Below are 13977 nucleotides of genomic sequence, written 5' to 3' on the forward strand. Positions count from 1 at the left end.
GCAGTTACAGGACAAATTGCTGATGTTATGGTACATCATCTTTTTTTTTCAGCCTAATGTTAGCTTTTTAGCTTTAATAATTATGAATGCGGTTTCATTTGTGAAGATTATCTTGCTGACGTTAGTTTGCCACAGAGCTCATTTTTTGGCAATAATCCAAAATCCAATGGAAAAATCTCACAGGCTTTTTGACGGGGGAACCAGTGCGATGCTAACTTCCGTGCCAGCCTACAGAAAATGTGGGTACTTTCACAGCTGCCCTGTTTGGTTCAGTTCAATCATACTCAAGTTGGTTTGTCCCCTACGTGTGGTTCGGCAGGTGTGAACACAAGAGTCGCACTTGGGTTCGCACCAGAACAACCGGACTGAGACCTTCTTGAAGAGGTGGTCTTGGTCTGGTTACAAACGAACTCTGGTGCGGTTCGTTTGTGGTGAACCAACTCTAGGCAATTATGCAACTTTGGAACAAAATGATTCCTGATTCAGAACAAAGGAGACAACTCTAGAACTGAAAGCACCCTCACACACTTGAGCCTGTTTCCTGCCACCTGTTCATTCACTCACACTGTGGATAATAAAACAGGAATTACATGAATCCAGTCATTTAAAACTATTTGAGGCTTCCATGATGGCTACCGTACATCTATGTTCTGCCTATTCTTTTTATTCTGCCTTATTAAATATGGTTGTGTGTGTGTGTGTTGTGTGATGGGTGCTGCTGCGCTGCAGGGTGAGGGGGGGACAGTGTCTGAAAACCTCAACTTCTGACAAAACCGACTGATCTGCCTCCTGTGAAGAGAAAGTCTCCCTGGGCCTTCAGGGTTCACATCAAGAAGACGCCGCCACACTGTGCCCATGTGTGTGTGAAGTGTGCGTGTCAGCTCCTGCACACACACATACACACACACGCATATATACGTACGCGCTCTGGAGCATAAAACTACTCCTCTGCATGCAGATTTAGAAAACTGATATCATAAAAAGTACAATATTCCATTTTTTATTACTTGAGCTTTTTGCGGCGAAGCTGCTGTCGTTAATGGAATTCAGAGCGGGGCTTCAGTGCGACGCTCGCTGGTTAAGACTGCCGTGTGTGGTGCTGGGGCTGTGGGATTACATGTCACTGTGCTGAGTGGACTTTTATGTGAACTAAACTCCGTGTTATTTCCCCAAAGCCTTCTTGTCGTCCCAGCTTTACCCAAAGTGCATTCTGCCATCCCTGATTCATGCAAAGGAATGAACAAAACAAAAAACGTCCTTCAGTCAGCGACATGACAACAAAAAGTATAACCAGAATATTCTAGCGGCGTACCCGAGCGATGCATAGACACGAGGAGGATTCTAACAAAATAACCATTTATAAGGGTTTACCCGACATCAAACTGAGGACATTTCCGTAATCAAAAATAGAAATTATTATAAGAAGCAAAAGTGATAATTAATATAAAAACATACTGGAAAACTTCCGTCATGTGTTGAGGGATGCATCTTCATCACATTTGGGAATCAGTGTTCTTACAGGGCGAAGCTGAGTCTAACTTCTATTCCATCTCACAGGCAAAGGAAAAAAAAAAACAACTCCATCCTTTCCAGTTTCTCTATTAATAAATAATCCATGCACAATCCCTTTGCCAGTAAACCCTTTTGTTATTCAATGTTTATAGTGCTACCAGTATGCAAACCCTGAATGTCCACATAGTAAATTATCAATGAAAAATATTCATATGTACAGTGTAGCTCAATAAAATGTCAGTTCTCTTTAAATTCGATTTGCATGCAGTCAACTGCATAATATACAGGCAATAAGTACGTTCAGTAGTTGTTTCTTTGGCAGGCCAGAATCCAGCTGGACATGCATAGAGAGGTATGTACAATCACAAAAACGGGATCCAGGTCACTGCGGAGTCTCGACTCTCACATGACCCGGAGGTAAAAGTCAGTGTGCAAATGTTAAAGAAGCCAGTTTTGTTTTTTTAATCTCCCAGGATTAAGACCAGTGGCGTAACTGGTGCCCAAAAATCGAGCGTAACCTTGAACTGATAATCGTGATCGTAGTTGAACAATGTGCCATGTGATCACTGTATGTTCCAGTACACTCCCTACACCACTGGTGAAGCTCTCTTCAGAGCCCGTCGTCCTTTTCTGAGTCTGGAGAAACAGGCCTAGAAACGGTGAAAATGTCCTGACGTTGGATTTTGGTTTTGGGTGTGGTGGAGGCGGACAGCGCCCCCGTGGACGGCCGCTTCTTGTCTGAGAGCAGTTTGATAATTTCAGCTACCTGACTCTCCAGGGCGCCCAGACGGCCTCCCAGAGTCTGTATGTCCTCCCGGAGCTCCAACCGGGTCTCATGCAGCGCGGCCTGCAGGGCCTGCTCGGGGATGGGGCAGAAAGGGTGAGGAGACCCCGCTCCTCCGGGGAGAGGGCTGTGGAGGAGGGGCGTGACAGCGGCGGGGGTTCGTGCCTCCCCCGCCCGGTCGATCCGCAGCTCACTCTTGGTGATGCCGCTGTCGCAGGAGTCTGTCTTGCGGAGGGGATTGTTGCTGGATACCCCGCCCTCCTCTATATCCCCACCTCCGCCTGCTTCCTGACCTTTACCCTCCTGAGAGAGCATCTCCACGGAAACAGCCTTGACGTTGTTGTTCAGGCCCTCCTTCCTGGCCTCCACTGGAGCCATGTTGTTTTTCAGGCGCATCCAGCCGCTGGCCTTGACGGCCGGCTTGGCCAGTGCGGGGCTGGTGCTGATTTTAAGCCTGACAGTCTGCTCACCTCCGCCTCCAGCACAACTGGGCTGCAGCTCCATGATATCACAGTTGTTCTGCTTGGCGGGAGGCTCGCCAGGATGGCTGTACGCCAGAGAACTCTGCATGGGCGTGACCTGAGACACGGTGAGCACGCTGCTGCTGGGCGGAGCCCCGTTCTGCATGGAGGAGGGGGGGCGCTGCAGGCTGAGCGGCAGGGAGTGCTGCAGGCTGGAGTGGCCCAGCTGCAGGCTGTGGGGGTGCAGGTGCTGGTGGTGGTGCTGCTCCACCTGCAGCTGGTTCTTCTCCACGTCAAGCTGCGAGGCGGCTGCGGCTCCCTGGTTGCGGAGCTCCTTCTGCTGCTTGAACTTCTGGAAAAGCTTCCGCACGGGATGGTCCTGCGGGATGGTGAGCTGCACCTCGTTCTTCGCTCGCTGCCTCTCCTCTTCCTCCTTCTTCACCTCACTGATCTTGCGGAAAATTATCTGCAGGGGAAACACACGGAAAAGAACAACATGGCGCTTATCAGAACATTTATCATTTCATATGAATACTATGAATAATAATTCCCTCTGTGGCGTTCTCTGCTGAGCCTCGCACATTTATCATCGGAGATAAAGGCTCTTTCTACAAGAGCAAGAAAAAAAAAGGGAAATTTATTATTATGGAAATCTGTCAGTCTGTCTCAACTCTTTCCCTTGAGCACATTCACATGTCAGGAAATTCTCTGCAGTGCACTCAGGTACTGCAAAGTGTGGCTGGCTCCTGGAGATCTGTGTTAAATTATCCATCAGTGCTCCTCCACCTCCCCCTGTATTATTCAGCCTAAGTCTGGCGCCACTCTCTCCTGGCTCCCCTTACACACTAATTACATTGGGAATGACAGAAATCCCTGCCAGGCAGGCAGCCAGCCATCCAACTGGCGATTTAAGTGTTATTCTTAGTTAAAATGATAATGCTCCCAGTAGCTGGAGTTATAGATGGAAGAGAGGAGAGCCGCCCACCTTGCTGTCCATCCATAATCTACCCAACCGACCATTTTTACCTCCTAAACTCTCAGCTTTCATCCGCCTGCACTTCCTGTTCATCCAGCCTCTGCTGCCGAGAGCTTCCTGAGCCAAACTGAGCAAGGTCTGCGCTCAGCGAGAAGAGTCTGTCATCTCAAATCTCCACGGCTGCCTGCAGCCATAACCTGGAAGATTAACACTTTTAATTAAATTAACTCTGACATGTAGAGTGTGCTTTGATTAAAAGTAATTGAAAAGTTAGCACCGGTGGGTTTTGTTTTTGTACTTGTCTCTTTCTGAGGAGAACAATGAGTTCACTGTCTGTGCGTATCAATCAAAACAAGAATCCGTCACAAGTGAGTGTCACTTTGCATTAACTTCAGCAACTGCCGTCCCTTCCTGTTGTCATGTAGAGAACCAAAACGCATCAGAAATGTCTCACAAAAGTGCAGCTGAACAGTGAGGTGAAGAGCACTTTAGCGTATGAATCTAAAAAAATACCTTTCAGTGTGTAGACGGAATGTTTTGGTATTTTTTCTATTTATTTTTCTATGGAGACACAAAACAATTATTAAAGTTGTCAGTCACGTACTGTAGTGAATATTCTCTGAGAGCTGTCCACGAAACCCACTAAATACCCACTAAAGACTGATGCAAGTTATGGGAACGGTAGCTTACGTAGACCTAGAGAGATCTGTCTCCCTTGTTCAGGTTAAAAGCTTTTCTTTTGTAAACAATAAAGCAATTTTAAATCTAAATTTGAAAATGCTACATTTTCTGAAGTAAATGGAAGTGTGCTCGTTACAACTAAAAATGCAGTTGAAACAATGATCACAATGTGATTTCGTCAGGGTGGGTCAATTTTTTTTCTGAGGTTTTTATATCCAGTAGTGTTTCTTTTGTATTCAAAACTTTAAATCATAGTCAACGTCATGTTTTAGCTTAAAATGCTATTTTCCCAAGCCCCTCTAAAAATGTTTTCCCATGTTCTGTGTGATGATGTTCATTTATTGATTTTCTGTAACCACTTGTGCTGGGTTGCGAATGTGCTGGAGCCTATCCCAGCTGACATTGGGCGAGAGGCAGGGTACACCTTGACGATATGACAAATTAGTAAAATAAAAAAAGAAGAAAAATTACTATTAATTTAAGAAAAGAGAAGTGCAGCAAAATAAGTGATAGAGTTTTACAGTTTGCTTCAAATATTCAGTAAAAACTAAATTAAAATGATCTCTCATTTCTTTAGTTTGTGAACAACAACAGTAACTCAGAGTGAGATTCAGATTCCGTTACAATATTAATAGTTCAACTAAATAAAATCTACCACTAATTACACATTTAAACAGCTCCCAAATACAAAAAATGTCCCCTGGGATCTATATATATAAATCAACAGTTGATCTCCTTCTTTTAGTAAAATCCTAAATGATGGAGTTGTGTTTTTTCCACCTGGACATTTATGCTCTGCCATTTCTCCTCTAATCATCACACTGTAACCTGTGACAGGCTGTTATGATACCACAACTGTCACACAGTCACATATATGGAGCGTCACGTAGGTTTACACTACCAAAGGTTTATGACGAAATCACTTGATGACACCGACTCCTGTGTGCGCACGGTGCGAGAGGAGAGGGAGAGACGCTGTGCTGCTGCCAGAGGAGCCGCTGAATGAGTTCCCTCTGAGCAGTAAGTCACTAAAAGAGTCTGAGAAGTCCGGGGCTGTTCATGAAACATTCAGGACGCCACAGTTTATTCCACACTACTGAAGCTGCTCCTCTTTTTGCAACCACTGCGGAGTCTGTAATAATTTTGCTTTCAGCCATGTTTATTGTTGCCATTGGTAACAGTATGATGTCAATATGTCAACAGGTCAAAATATCACGAGCATCACAATTTGAAATTTTCATATGATATTAAAAATTATAGGGGTATTATTGTGAATGAGATGATATGGCACACCCCTACTGTACTGCACTATGTACCGCTACATATAAACCCCTCTAACCTGCCTAATGTTACTCTGCATGACTGAGCCAAAGAATTTTGTGTTGGTGATCTTCCAAATTAGCTTTATTAATTTAACCCCTTAACGTAAGCTTAGCAGTGTACTGCTGTGGAGGTCATGTTAGTTCAGATCTTAAAGTCACACAATAACACAAACAAACTAATCAATCAAGGCAGTGGTAGGTCCGCAACTCACGTGTTTTGCGAGGTAAAATTACAGAAGTTACACTGTGGGTGATAAAAGCAGTTCAAGTGTCAGCACTAAAAGGTTTTGATGCCACTTGAACTGAAAGGGCTGACAGGAGTTGAAGTGTTGGTTGAAGTAAAAGTGTTTTAAAGGACTGAACTAGTTAAAATAAGAGAGCTAGTGTCATTTAATATTAAAGCGCTGACACGAGTTGAAGTGTCAGTTAAAGTAAACTACCTAAAAGGAGTCAAAGTGCTAGCTAAAGGGACGATATTGAAAGAAGTGACCAGAAAGTGTTAAAAGAAACTCAAGTGACAGTAAGTCAGTGTGTTGAAGGTACCCTAACTGTTGGCTGAAGTGAAAGGAGCTGACAACAGTGTCAGTTGAAGTGAAACTTTGGAAGTGAGATTGTCAGTTGAAATAAAAGTGCTGAAAAGAGTGTTACTTGAAGTAATGAAAGGAGTCGAAGTGTCTGATAAAGTAGATGGTTTCTTTCTCCAAAGCTCTTTGATACTTAAACAAATTGAATGATGTAGAGCTTGGAAAGATGGCACACGTCATGCTTTCATTCTTGTTTTGGTGTTTAACATGTTTTTGGGTTAAATGTTTTTTGACACCTTTGTAAATACAAACATTTTACAGGTTTAATATATCTTGTTCTTGGCTTAGATGGCCCAAGAAACACAGTTTCTGGGTTTGAGTCCAGCCTGACAGGACTCCTTCCTACACCTGACTGGACAAGCACACTACATGGACTTTAGAATATCACCTTAGAAAACATGGTAGCTGACCTGGAAATCATTTAAATGATCCACTACATTAACATAAATCATCAAAGTGTGAATGAATGAAAGCAGGAAAAAGGTCATGACACTGCAGAATTAAACAGGTTTTATCTAGAGTGCTGGATTCAGAGGTGATGAATCATCATGTCAGATGTATCCTGAGGTTGCTGATTGGTTCAGCTTCCTGCTGCTGGGCTCAGCAGAGTCTCACCCCATCTACACCTGCTATTAACCTGTGATTTGTATCAGTAAAAACTAATTTACTGCAGGTGTAGGTGTATGCAGAATGCCATCAGATTGGCCAGACCTCATCTGGAGGTGGTCTGGATTGCGCTGTTATCAGATGTCAATGATAACAAACACTAGGCGCTGCAAAGATACTATGGATGTGACAAACACAGACTGTAGGGAAGGTGAGGTAGGTCGGTTGTTGAGTTCACTGTTTCAAGACTGACAAGTTGACAAGTGATTGATAGACATGAGTTTTGGTAGAGACATTAGTGGTCATCAGACAATGTACCCTAATGACCTTTCCTCTAAAGGCACAGACACACCAAACGAACTTCAAAGATCTAGCAGCGACGAAAGCCCCCTGCTGCTTCGCCCAACGTTGCTGTGTCTCAGCCAAAAAGTTGCACATGAACACCGCATAGACCACAGCCAACACCTAACCAGCACGTACATTCTTCCACCTGCATGATAGGCAAGAAGTCTCCACACCAGCAGATGGTGGTCGTCTATAATCATTCAAAATGGAAACCAGAGGACTGTATGGAAGCTAGCTAGCACATTGACAACACAATCCAAAGTTGAAAGAACAGAGCATATTTACTGTGCGCCAGTGAGTAATAACGCAAACCATCTGGAAATGTTAATGCTAAAGAGCTCATTGGCTAAAACAAATAATCTTACCAAATGTAACAAGTCTGTTTTGGTTTCACGCTGGACGCTGGAAGCTGTTAATTGTCGCAAAGTCGCCTGTCAGCAGTCGCCTGGCTGTTCACACCAGAAGCACATTTCTCTGCAGTGATCAGCAAGCAACTATGCTTCGTTTAATTCACATGAAGAAATCTGCCTCTGTCTGCCTGTGTCTGATTGTCTGATTGTGTGTATAATTGCGTGTGTATGGCTCAGGGGCTCTGCTCGTCTCTTTGACTTGCTGTTTAGACACATCTGACAAATATGTGGAAGCATGGGATGCATATTCTATCATTTATTATACTCAGATCATTTATATCATATCACACTTTATTTTGTTTACATTTTCAGTGTGTTTTCTTGCCAGGTTTGGTCATGGCTTGCAGAAAAGAATAAACCAGATGCTGAAACTATCACTGCAGATCATGAGACGGCCTGGGAGCTCAGCACTGTGCTGCGTCCACATGTAAACAGCCCAATCGGTTAACAGGGGCAGCAAAAGCAAGTGGGCAGTGATCCGCGGAAAATTTTGGCACACGTCTAGACACTTCCACATCCAGTGTGAACCCAGCGTCACTTTCTCTTGACTTTAGCTTTTTGTTTACTTGCCTCACTCCTGTTTCTCTTCTCATGCGCTGAACTGATCTGCTATTAAATGTGATTTCATTTACCAACAGGCTCCGCTATGCCAATGGCAATTCAACATGCTGAATCACACCGTACTAACCAGGGTCGCAGATGCTCACAAATGGCTGAAAATAGAGTAAAATGTCCCCGTTACTGTTTGATAGATTGTCATGAAATTTGGTATTACATCATTTCCCGTGTCACTTCTTCCAATGTTTCTGTGACAAAACGTAGTTTCGTGACCAGACATACTCATCAGGGATTCCACCTAGTTAAAGATCTTGTACTGTGTGACCCCTGTTGCCGGTCAGTCATGTAGTGTAAAGACTATGATGCCGACATCTTGCGTTGTGTGAACAGTACAACAATCGGACGACTTTGACAGTTGTGCAGTGTGAACTTGGCATAAAGCAAAGACTTTGTACCTTTGATTCCTTGTATTTCAATCAAGCCAAAAATAAGAGTGTTGTTGTATCCCCGAAGCTGCAGGAACTGGCACACACTCCCATCAGCCTCAGCTGTACTGTGAGTTTAGCATGCTAACACATCAGTATGTTTTCATTGTTGCTGGGCACCATGCTACATGTTGTTGCCATGTAGCTCAAAGCACCAGTGTGTCCAAGTGGAGCCTCACAAAGCTGCCAGTGTGTCTGTTTGTCTGGAAGCTCTCTCACATGTCACTTTCCTGTCAACTAAACAACTGCTCAGCATGCTCTCGTCTCTACCCACAGAAACTTCCAGCTAAACCTTATTATGTCACACTAGTTTTGGGTCCACTCTGTCCATTGTATTGGTAATAGGGGCAGAAATTGTCCATTGGACAGCTCATCATCCTACTCTGGAAAACACTGTGACATCCATTTGACAAAGAAAGGTGAGAATAACTGACAGCTGCTCATATAAGAACCTTATGGACACCTGAAGTTTGTGTCCCACAGACATTACCACAAAAAATGTTCTCTGCAGGTCTATTCTCAGCATCTGTCACACTGGAACCTGCCTCAGCGAGGACTCAAGAGCCTTTCTAACAGTATACTCTTCACTGACTTCCCTGGATTCTTTGACACTCACAGTACAGCTTGTTGTGAAGGGTTCAGTTTGTCTCCTGGTTCTGACTGTTGAACTTTATCCCTCCAGCAAACCTTCACAGGGCATGGATCACTTGACGGGGGCAAAAGTGCCAGTGGAAAAGCCCTGATAGTTGGGGAGACACAAACAGATTTGAATCTATGTGGTGCAAAAGGCAAAAACATTTCCATCTGAGTTGAAATGTTTCAGCCTGAGTGAAACTTTTAATTTTAACTTTATGATTTCCATGTAATTAAGGGGATCTCTGGAACCTGGACCTTAATTTCATGTTTTTGTGTCTGACAAAAATTTTGAAATTGGTCCAGCATTGAGAGTGGCAAAACAGCTGCTCTGTAAATACTCAGGGCATTTTCACACCGTTAACTTACATCCATTCAATGTGCCTGTTTTGCCACTGACAGCCTCAGATTGTTATTCTGAGTGTTTGACATGGACCCTAAAGAGAAATGTAATGTTCTTCCACACCTTTTGGATGCTCGGCTCCAACTAGAAAACAATGTTTTGATGCATTGGATGTGCTGAATGTGCATATTAAGGCAGTACAGGAGGAGGAGGTGCACATTAATAATCCTCCAGGACTGTAACATGCTCATGTTTAACCCAAACAATGTGTCATGTGACTGCAGTTGGTTCAGATCCAGGTTGGAACACGTTCTCACCACAAACGAACCGCACCAGAGTTCGTTTGTAACCAGACTGAGACCACCTCTTCAAGAAGGTCTCAGTCCGGTTGTTTTGGTGCACACCTGAGTGTGATTGCTGTGTTCACATCTGCCCAAAGAACCGCACTTAGGGGGCAAACGACCTTGAGTTTGATTGAACCAAACCAAACAGGGCAGGTGTGAAAGCACCCTAAGATACAATGGTTTGACCTCCTGACACTGACGAATACTATGGCTATTCAGACTTCAGTTCGTAGGTATAAAAGCAACCCATTTGCCATAAGAATGTTGATACTGGACGAATGCAAAAACTCCTCATTTTGTTCAGTGCTAACATTTGTTTCACGTCTAATACCAATGTCTTCAATTTTCAATTCTCTCTTTCTAAAATATCTGGCATCAACGATAGGAAGTAAGGGAGCTCTGGTTTAGATCTCATGACACAATCAGAATTTCAAAGGACAACACTAGGTTAGAAAACTTTTTTGACAAAGTAGACACTCAGTATTTTACCCAGATCCAGACTTTGGCTCCCCGTTAAGGTTTTAAATCAGTTGACCTTGCAGTAATGGTTGGCAGTGCGACACGTCTTAAAGCAAGTGCTTTGACCACGTGGCACCAGGTTGAGTGGCCTGACACTTTTCTCACACTGAGCCCAATTTCTCCTGACCCAATTATTCCGTCCTTCTGTCTCCTCGACAGCCAGCGCTCACATATGGAGCCTAATTCACGTCTGAAGTAGCCGTCCACTGTGACACATGCACAGAATAACACAGAGAGATGAGTAATGCAGCTGAATGGCTCTCTCTCGTCAGCATCTGAGAATTCGTAAGAGGAGGCGAGATAGATGAATGGCTCCTTGAGAGACACTCGGATGAGCAGCTGTCATATTAACGCAGTGAGTCTCTGTATGAAGACAGAGATTATAAAGAGTGAGCTCTGCTGTGCTGCTTCACAAACCTTTGGTAATGCCTTTACCAGTGTAGTTGAAACGTTGAGGTGACATAACGGCTGCAGTGATGATTCACATCACATCGTATCATCAGCCAGACCTCTGATGACTCAGCACCTGTTTATCTCATGAACCAAACAGGTTATGAAAGTAGGCCACATTGGTAAAAGTACAGCCTCATGTTAATCAAAATGTTCATTCATCTCCAGCAGTGAAACTACTTGTGTTTGATTTTCTCCTCTGGTGAGTAATTTGCTTCTTTGAGAGGCTTTTTAAATGCTGGTTAACTTCTATTCACCTGAAATATACTTGAGTTGATTATTTTCTTACAACATATTTTCAAATTTTGCACTTTATATGTTTCTGCTCAGGAGGAGCGTTTTTCTCTCTGTGTTCCTAATCGCATATTTTTCCTTTTACTATCAGTAAGCACTGCAGCTGCCCTTACAAAGTACATACTGTTGCATGTTGTATGCATACAACTGGGGCATACAAGTGCATCATAACATTGCACCTTGGTCTTAAGCCCTCTTGATTGACAATATTACAAAACACCATTCACCGAGCTTGCCAGCGACAGTCTCCAGGGCTCTGCTGTTCTGCCCTCTAATAGTTGTACAAACGTTAGTCGACCAGAAAGGTAATTAGTCGGCAAGATTTCATTGGTTGCTTAGTCGCAGAAAAAGACAACCCAAAAACAAACAAATGTGGAACTCCCATCAGGAGCTGCACCTTGTCAGAATAAATCAAAACCTATCTGACTGGACCATGTGTGAATTTAATTTGAAAGGACAGACACAGGAAGTGTCCACGCTCAGCAGTCAGACAGGAGTCAGGTTAATTTCCAGGGCTGGTACCAGCGGTTATTCCACAGGCTAGTTAATAACATGTCGGGCAGGAAATCCAAAGTGTGGGATCATTTTGAGAAGGTGAAGGACGAACCCAAGGTGATATGTAAACTCATCTTCATTGGTCGACTACAAACATGACGTATCATCTGAAACATGGAAGTAGCTACATGCCCATTAGCCCACAGCGTCATTAACAGGCGGCTCGCTCAGTGTGTGACGTGCACTTGGAGATAAAATATAGGCCTATATTAATGAAGGTTCATTAGTACGGTTTTGTATTTCTCTGTAATGTAGCACAGTGTTAACAATGTTACTGATGCTATTCTTTCTCACACCTTCAACTCAAACCACCAAAATATATCATTTAATCATTACATTCATATCAGAAACATGCAGGAGACTAGCCGACTAATGGACCTAGATGACGACTACTGATTGACTTGGCAAATTCTTAGTCGGGGACAGCCCTAGTTGTTACTTTGCAAACTATGTATTTTTAACTTTTAAGTAATACCTGCAGACATTGTAGATTCGAACATGTATTATGGTCAATAAAGGGGGGGCCTAATTGTATTGCGGAGTTTTGCACAGTGGCGACTGGATCTTTGCTCTCAAACCACAAAAAGATGTGATGGCACAACAGTCTCCTTCAGTACATTATTCTATGCTTTCTTTTGATTTTCACATTGGCTAGTCATCCTGTTTAATTTGTCTTCTGATTAAATCGGAACCGCTGAAACAAGTTGTAGGAAGCCTCTGCAAGTAATTGGTTGCTGGCAGACACTCTGTGCTGCAATAAAATGGTTAATCAGCAGTGCCGTGCACTGCAGAGCCGATGCGCTGCTGGTTCTGCCGGCCTGAATAGAATATAATGTCTACTGTTGTGTACAGCCTTTATAGACTGAGCTGAGTAGTGATGCGCGGGTTGACCCGTAACCCACGGGACCCGCAAATGGACCTGCGGGTCGGGCAGCAGTGATCGTCTGTTAAATCGGTCTGTAAATGATATTTTGACATTATTGGCTGTTACTGTCATGGCGTCCGAAGGTACTGATGCGTTGAGCAGGTGACAGTCCGCGGTCGTTTTCAAAACACACTTGTGTCACGCACTCCAAAAGAAACTTGTTGAAACTTTAAACAATAATTTATTGTAAACAATGGGGGAAACAAACGTTGACAAAAACGGCTCCATAATTCATATCAAATTCAAAAGATAATGAAAAGCTACAAGTTAGAGGGAATAGTGATAAAGTGGTAAAACTCTCAGACGGATGCGCTCAAGCGTGCCGTGCGCACAAGCTCTGTTGGTAGGCGATACTATATTTTCACATTTTTAACAATGCAATTTAAAAGTTTTGATTTTTATTGATAACCTACATTTACCAACAACAAAAAGACTACATTTAGCACCAAAAAATATGTAAAAAAAAAAAAAACGAATATCGAATACCAAATTTTCATAACGGATACCTACCAATAGAAATGAATATTCGAATATCCAAATATTTGGGTACAGCCCTAGCGGGCACACAGGTACACACATACACACGCAACATGGAGAAAGGAAGAAAGAAACAGTGCAAAGTGCACAGCGCAATGTTTAGTTTGTAGTGTTTGTAGGCTAATGTCAGTAAAGTGAAAATACGTAATGGCTGGCTTGCGCATACAGACACAAACACACGTTCGTTCAGTAAAATAATAATTACCTTAGTCTTCAGCAAGTGTTGGTGCTTGACATTGCATGTCCCAAGTGGTCTCCGTGCATGCGCAGCTCGCGCTGCTAATGGTGCTCACAGTATGCCTGGGTAGTGGAAATGCGAATATAAACAGTAGAAATGTGGGAAAAATGCAAAAACGGCATTGTGGCTGTCTGCACATGACCAAGATGAAAGCCTATGTGCAAGTTCAGAGAAATAGGTCAAAGCAGTGAGGAGGAAAACGGATGATGACAGAAGGACGGACGGAGGGACAGAGGTCTCTGTCGCTATTATTTTCATAGCTGTGTCTTTTTGCTGTTTGTTATCTTGCTCACTCAAACAATTTCTGTTCTATTACTTTCTATTTGACTGGTAATCAGTCACTGAAACCCGCCGTCATCTGTCACTGCAGCTTCTGTCAGCTGTCAATGAGCTGTCATCTGTTTGAGACTGAGTC

At 43.4% G+C, this 13977-nt stretch overlaps 1 protein-coding gene across 1 annotated transcript in view; it reads right to left on the bottom strand.

Moving 5' to 3' along the window:
• Positions 1 to 673: 673 nt before the first annotated feature.
• The window catches only part of kcnh5b (potassium voltage-gated channel, subfamily H (eag-related), member 5b), a 254006-nt gene continuing 240702 nt past the window's right edge, over positions 674 to 13977 (bottom strand). Inside the window, exon 13 of the mRNA XM_049596619.1 lies at positions 674 to 3223. Within this exon, the coding sequence (XP_049452576.1) occupies positions 2123 to 3223 (1101 nt within the window). The 3' untranslated portion in view covers positions 674 to 2122. The remainder of the gene's footprint in view (positions 3224 to 13977) is intronic.

Source organism: Epinephelus fuscoguttatus, linkage group LG14 (genome assembly GCF_011397635.1).
Source record: "Epinephelus fuscoguttatus linkage group LG14, E.fuscoguttatus.final_Chr_v1".
Classification (NCBI taxonomy): Eukaryota; Metazoa; Chordata; class Actinopteri; order Perciformes; family Serranidae; genus Epinephelus; species Epinephelus fuscoguttatus.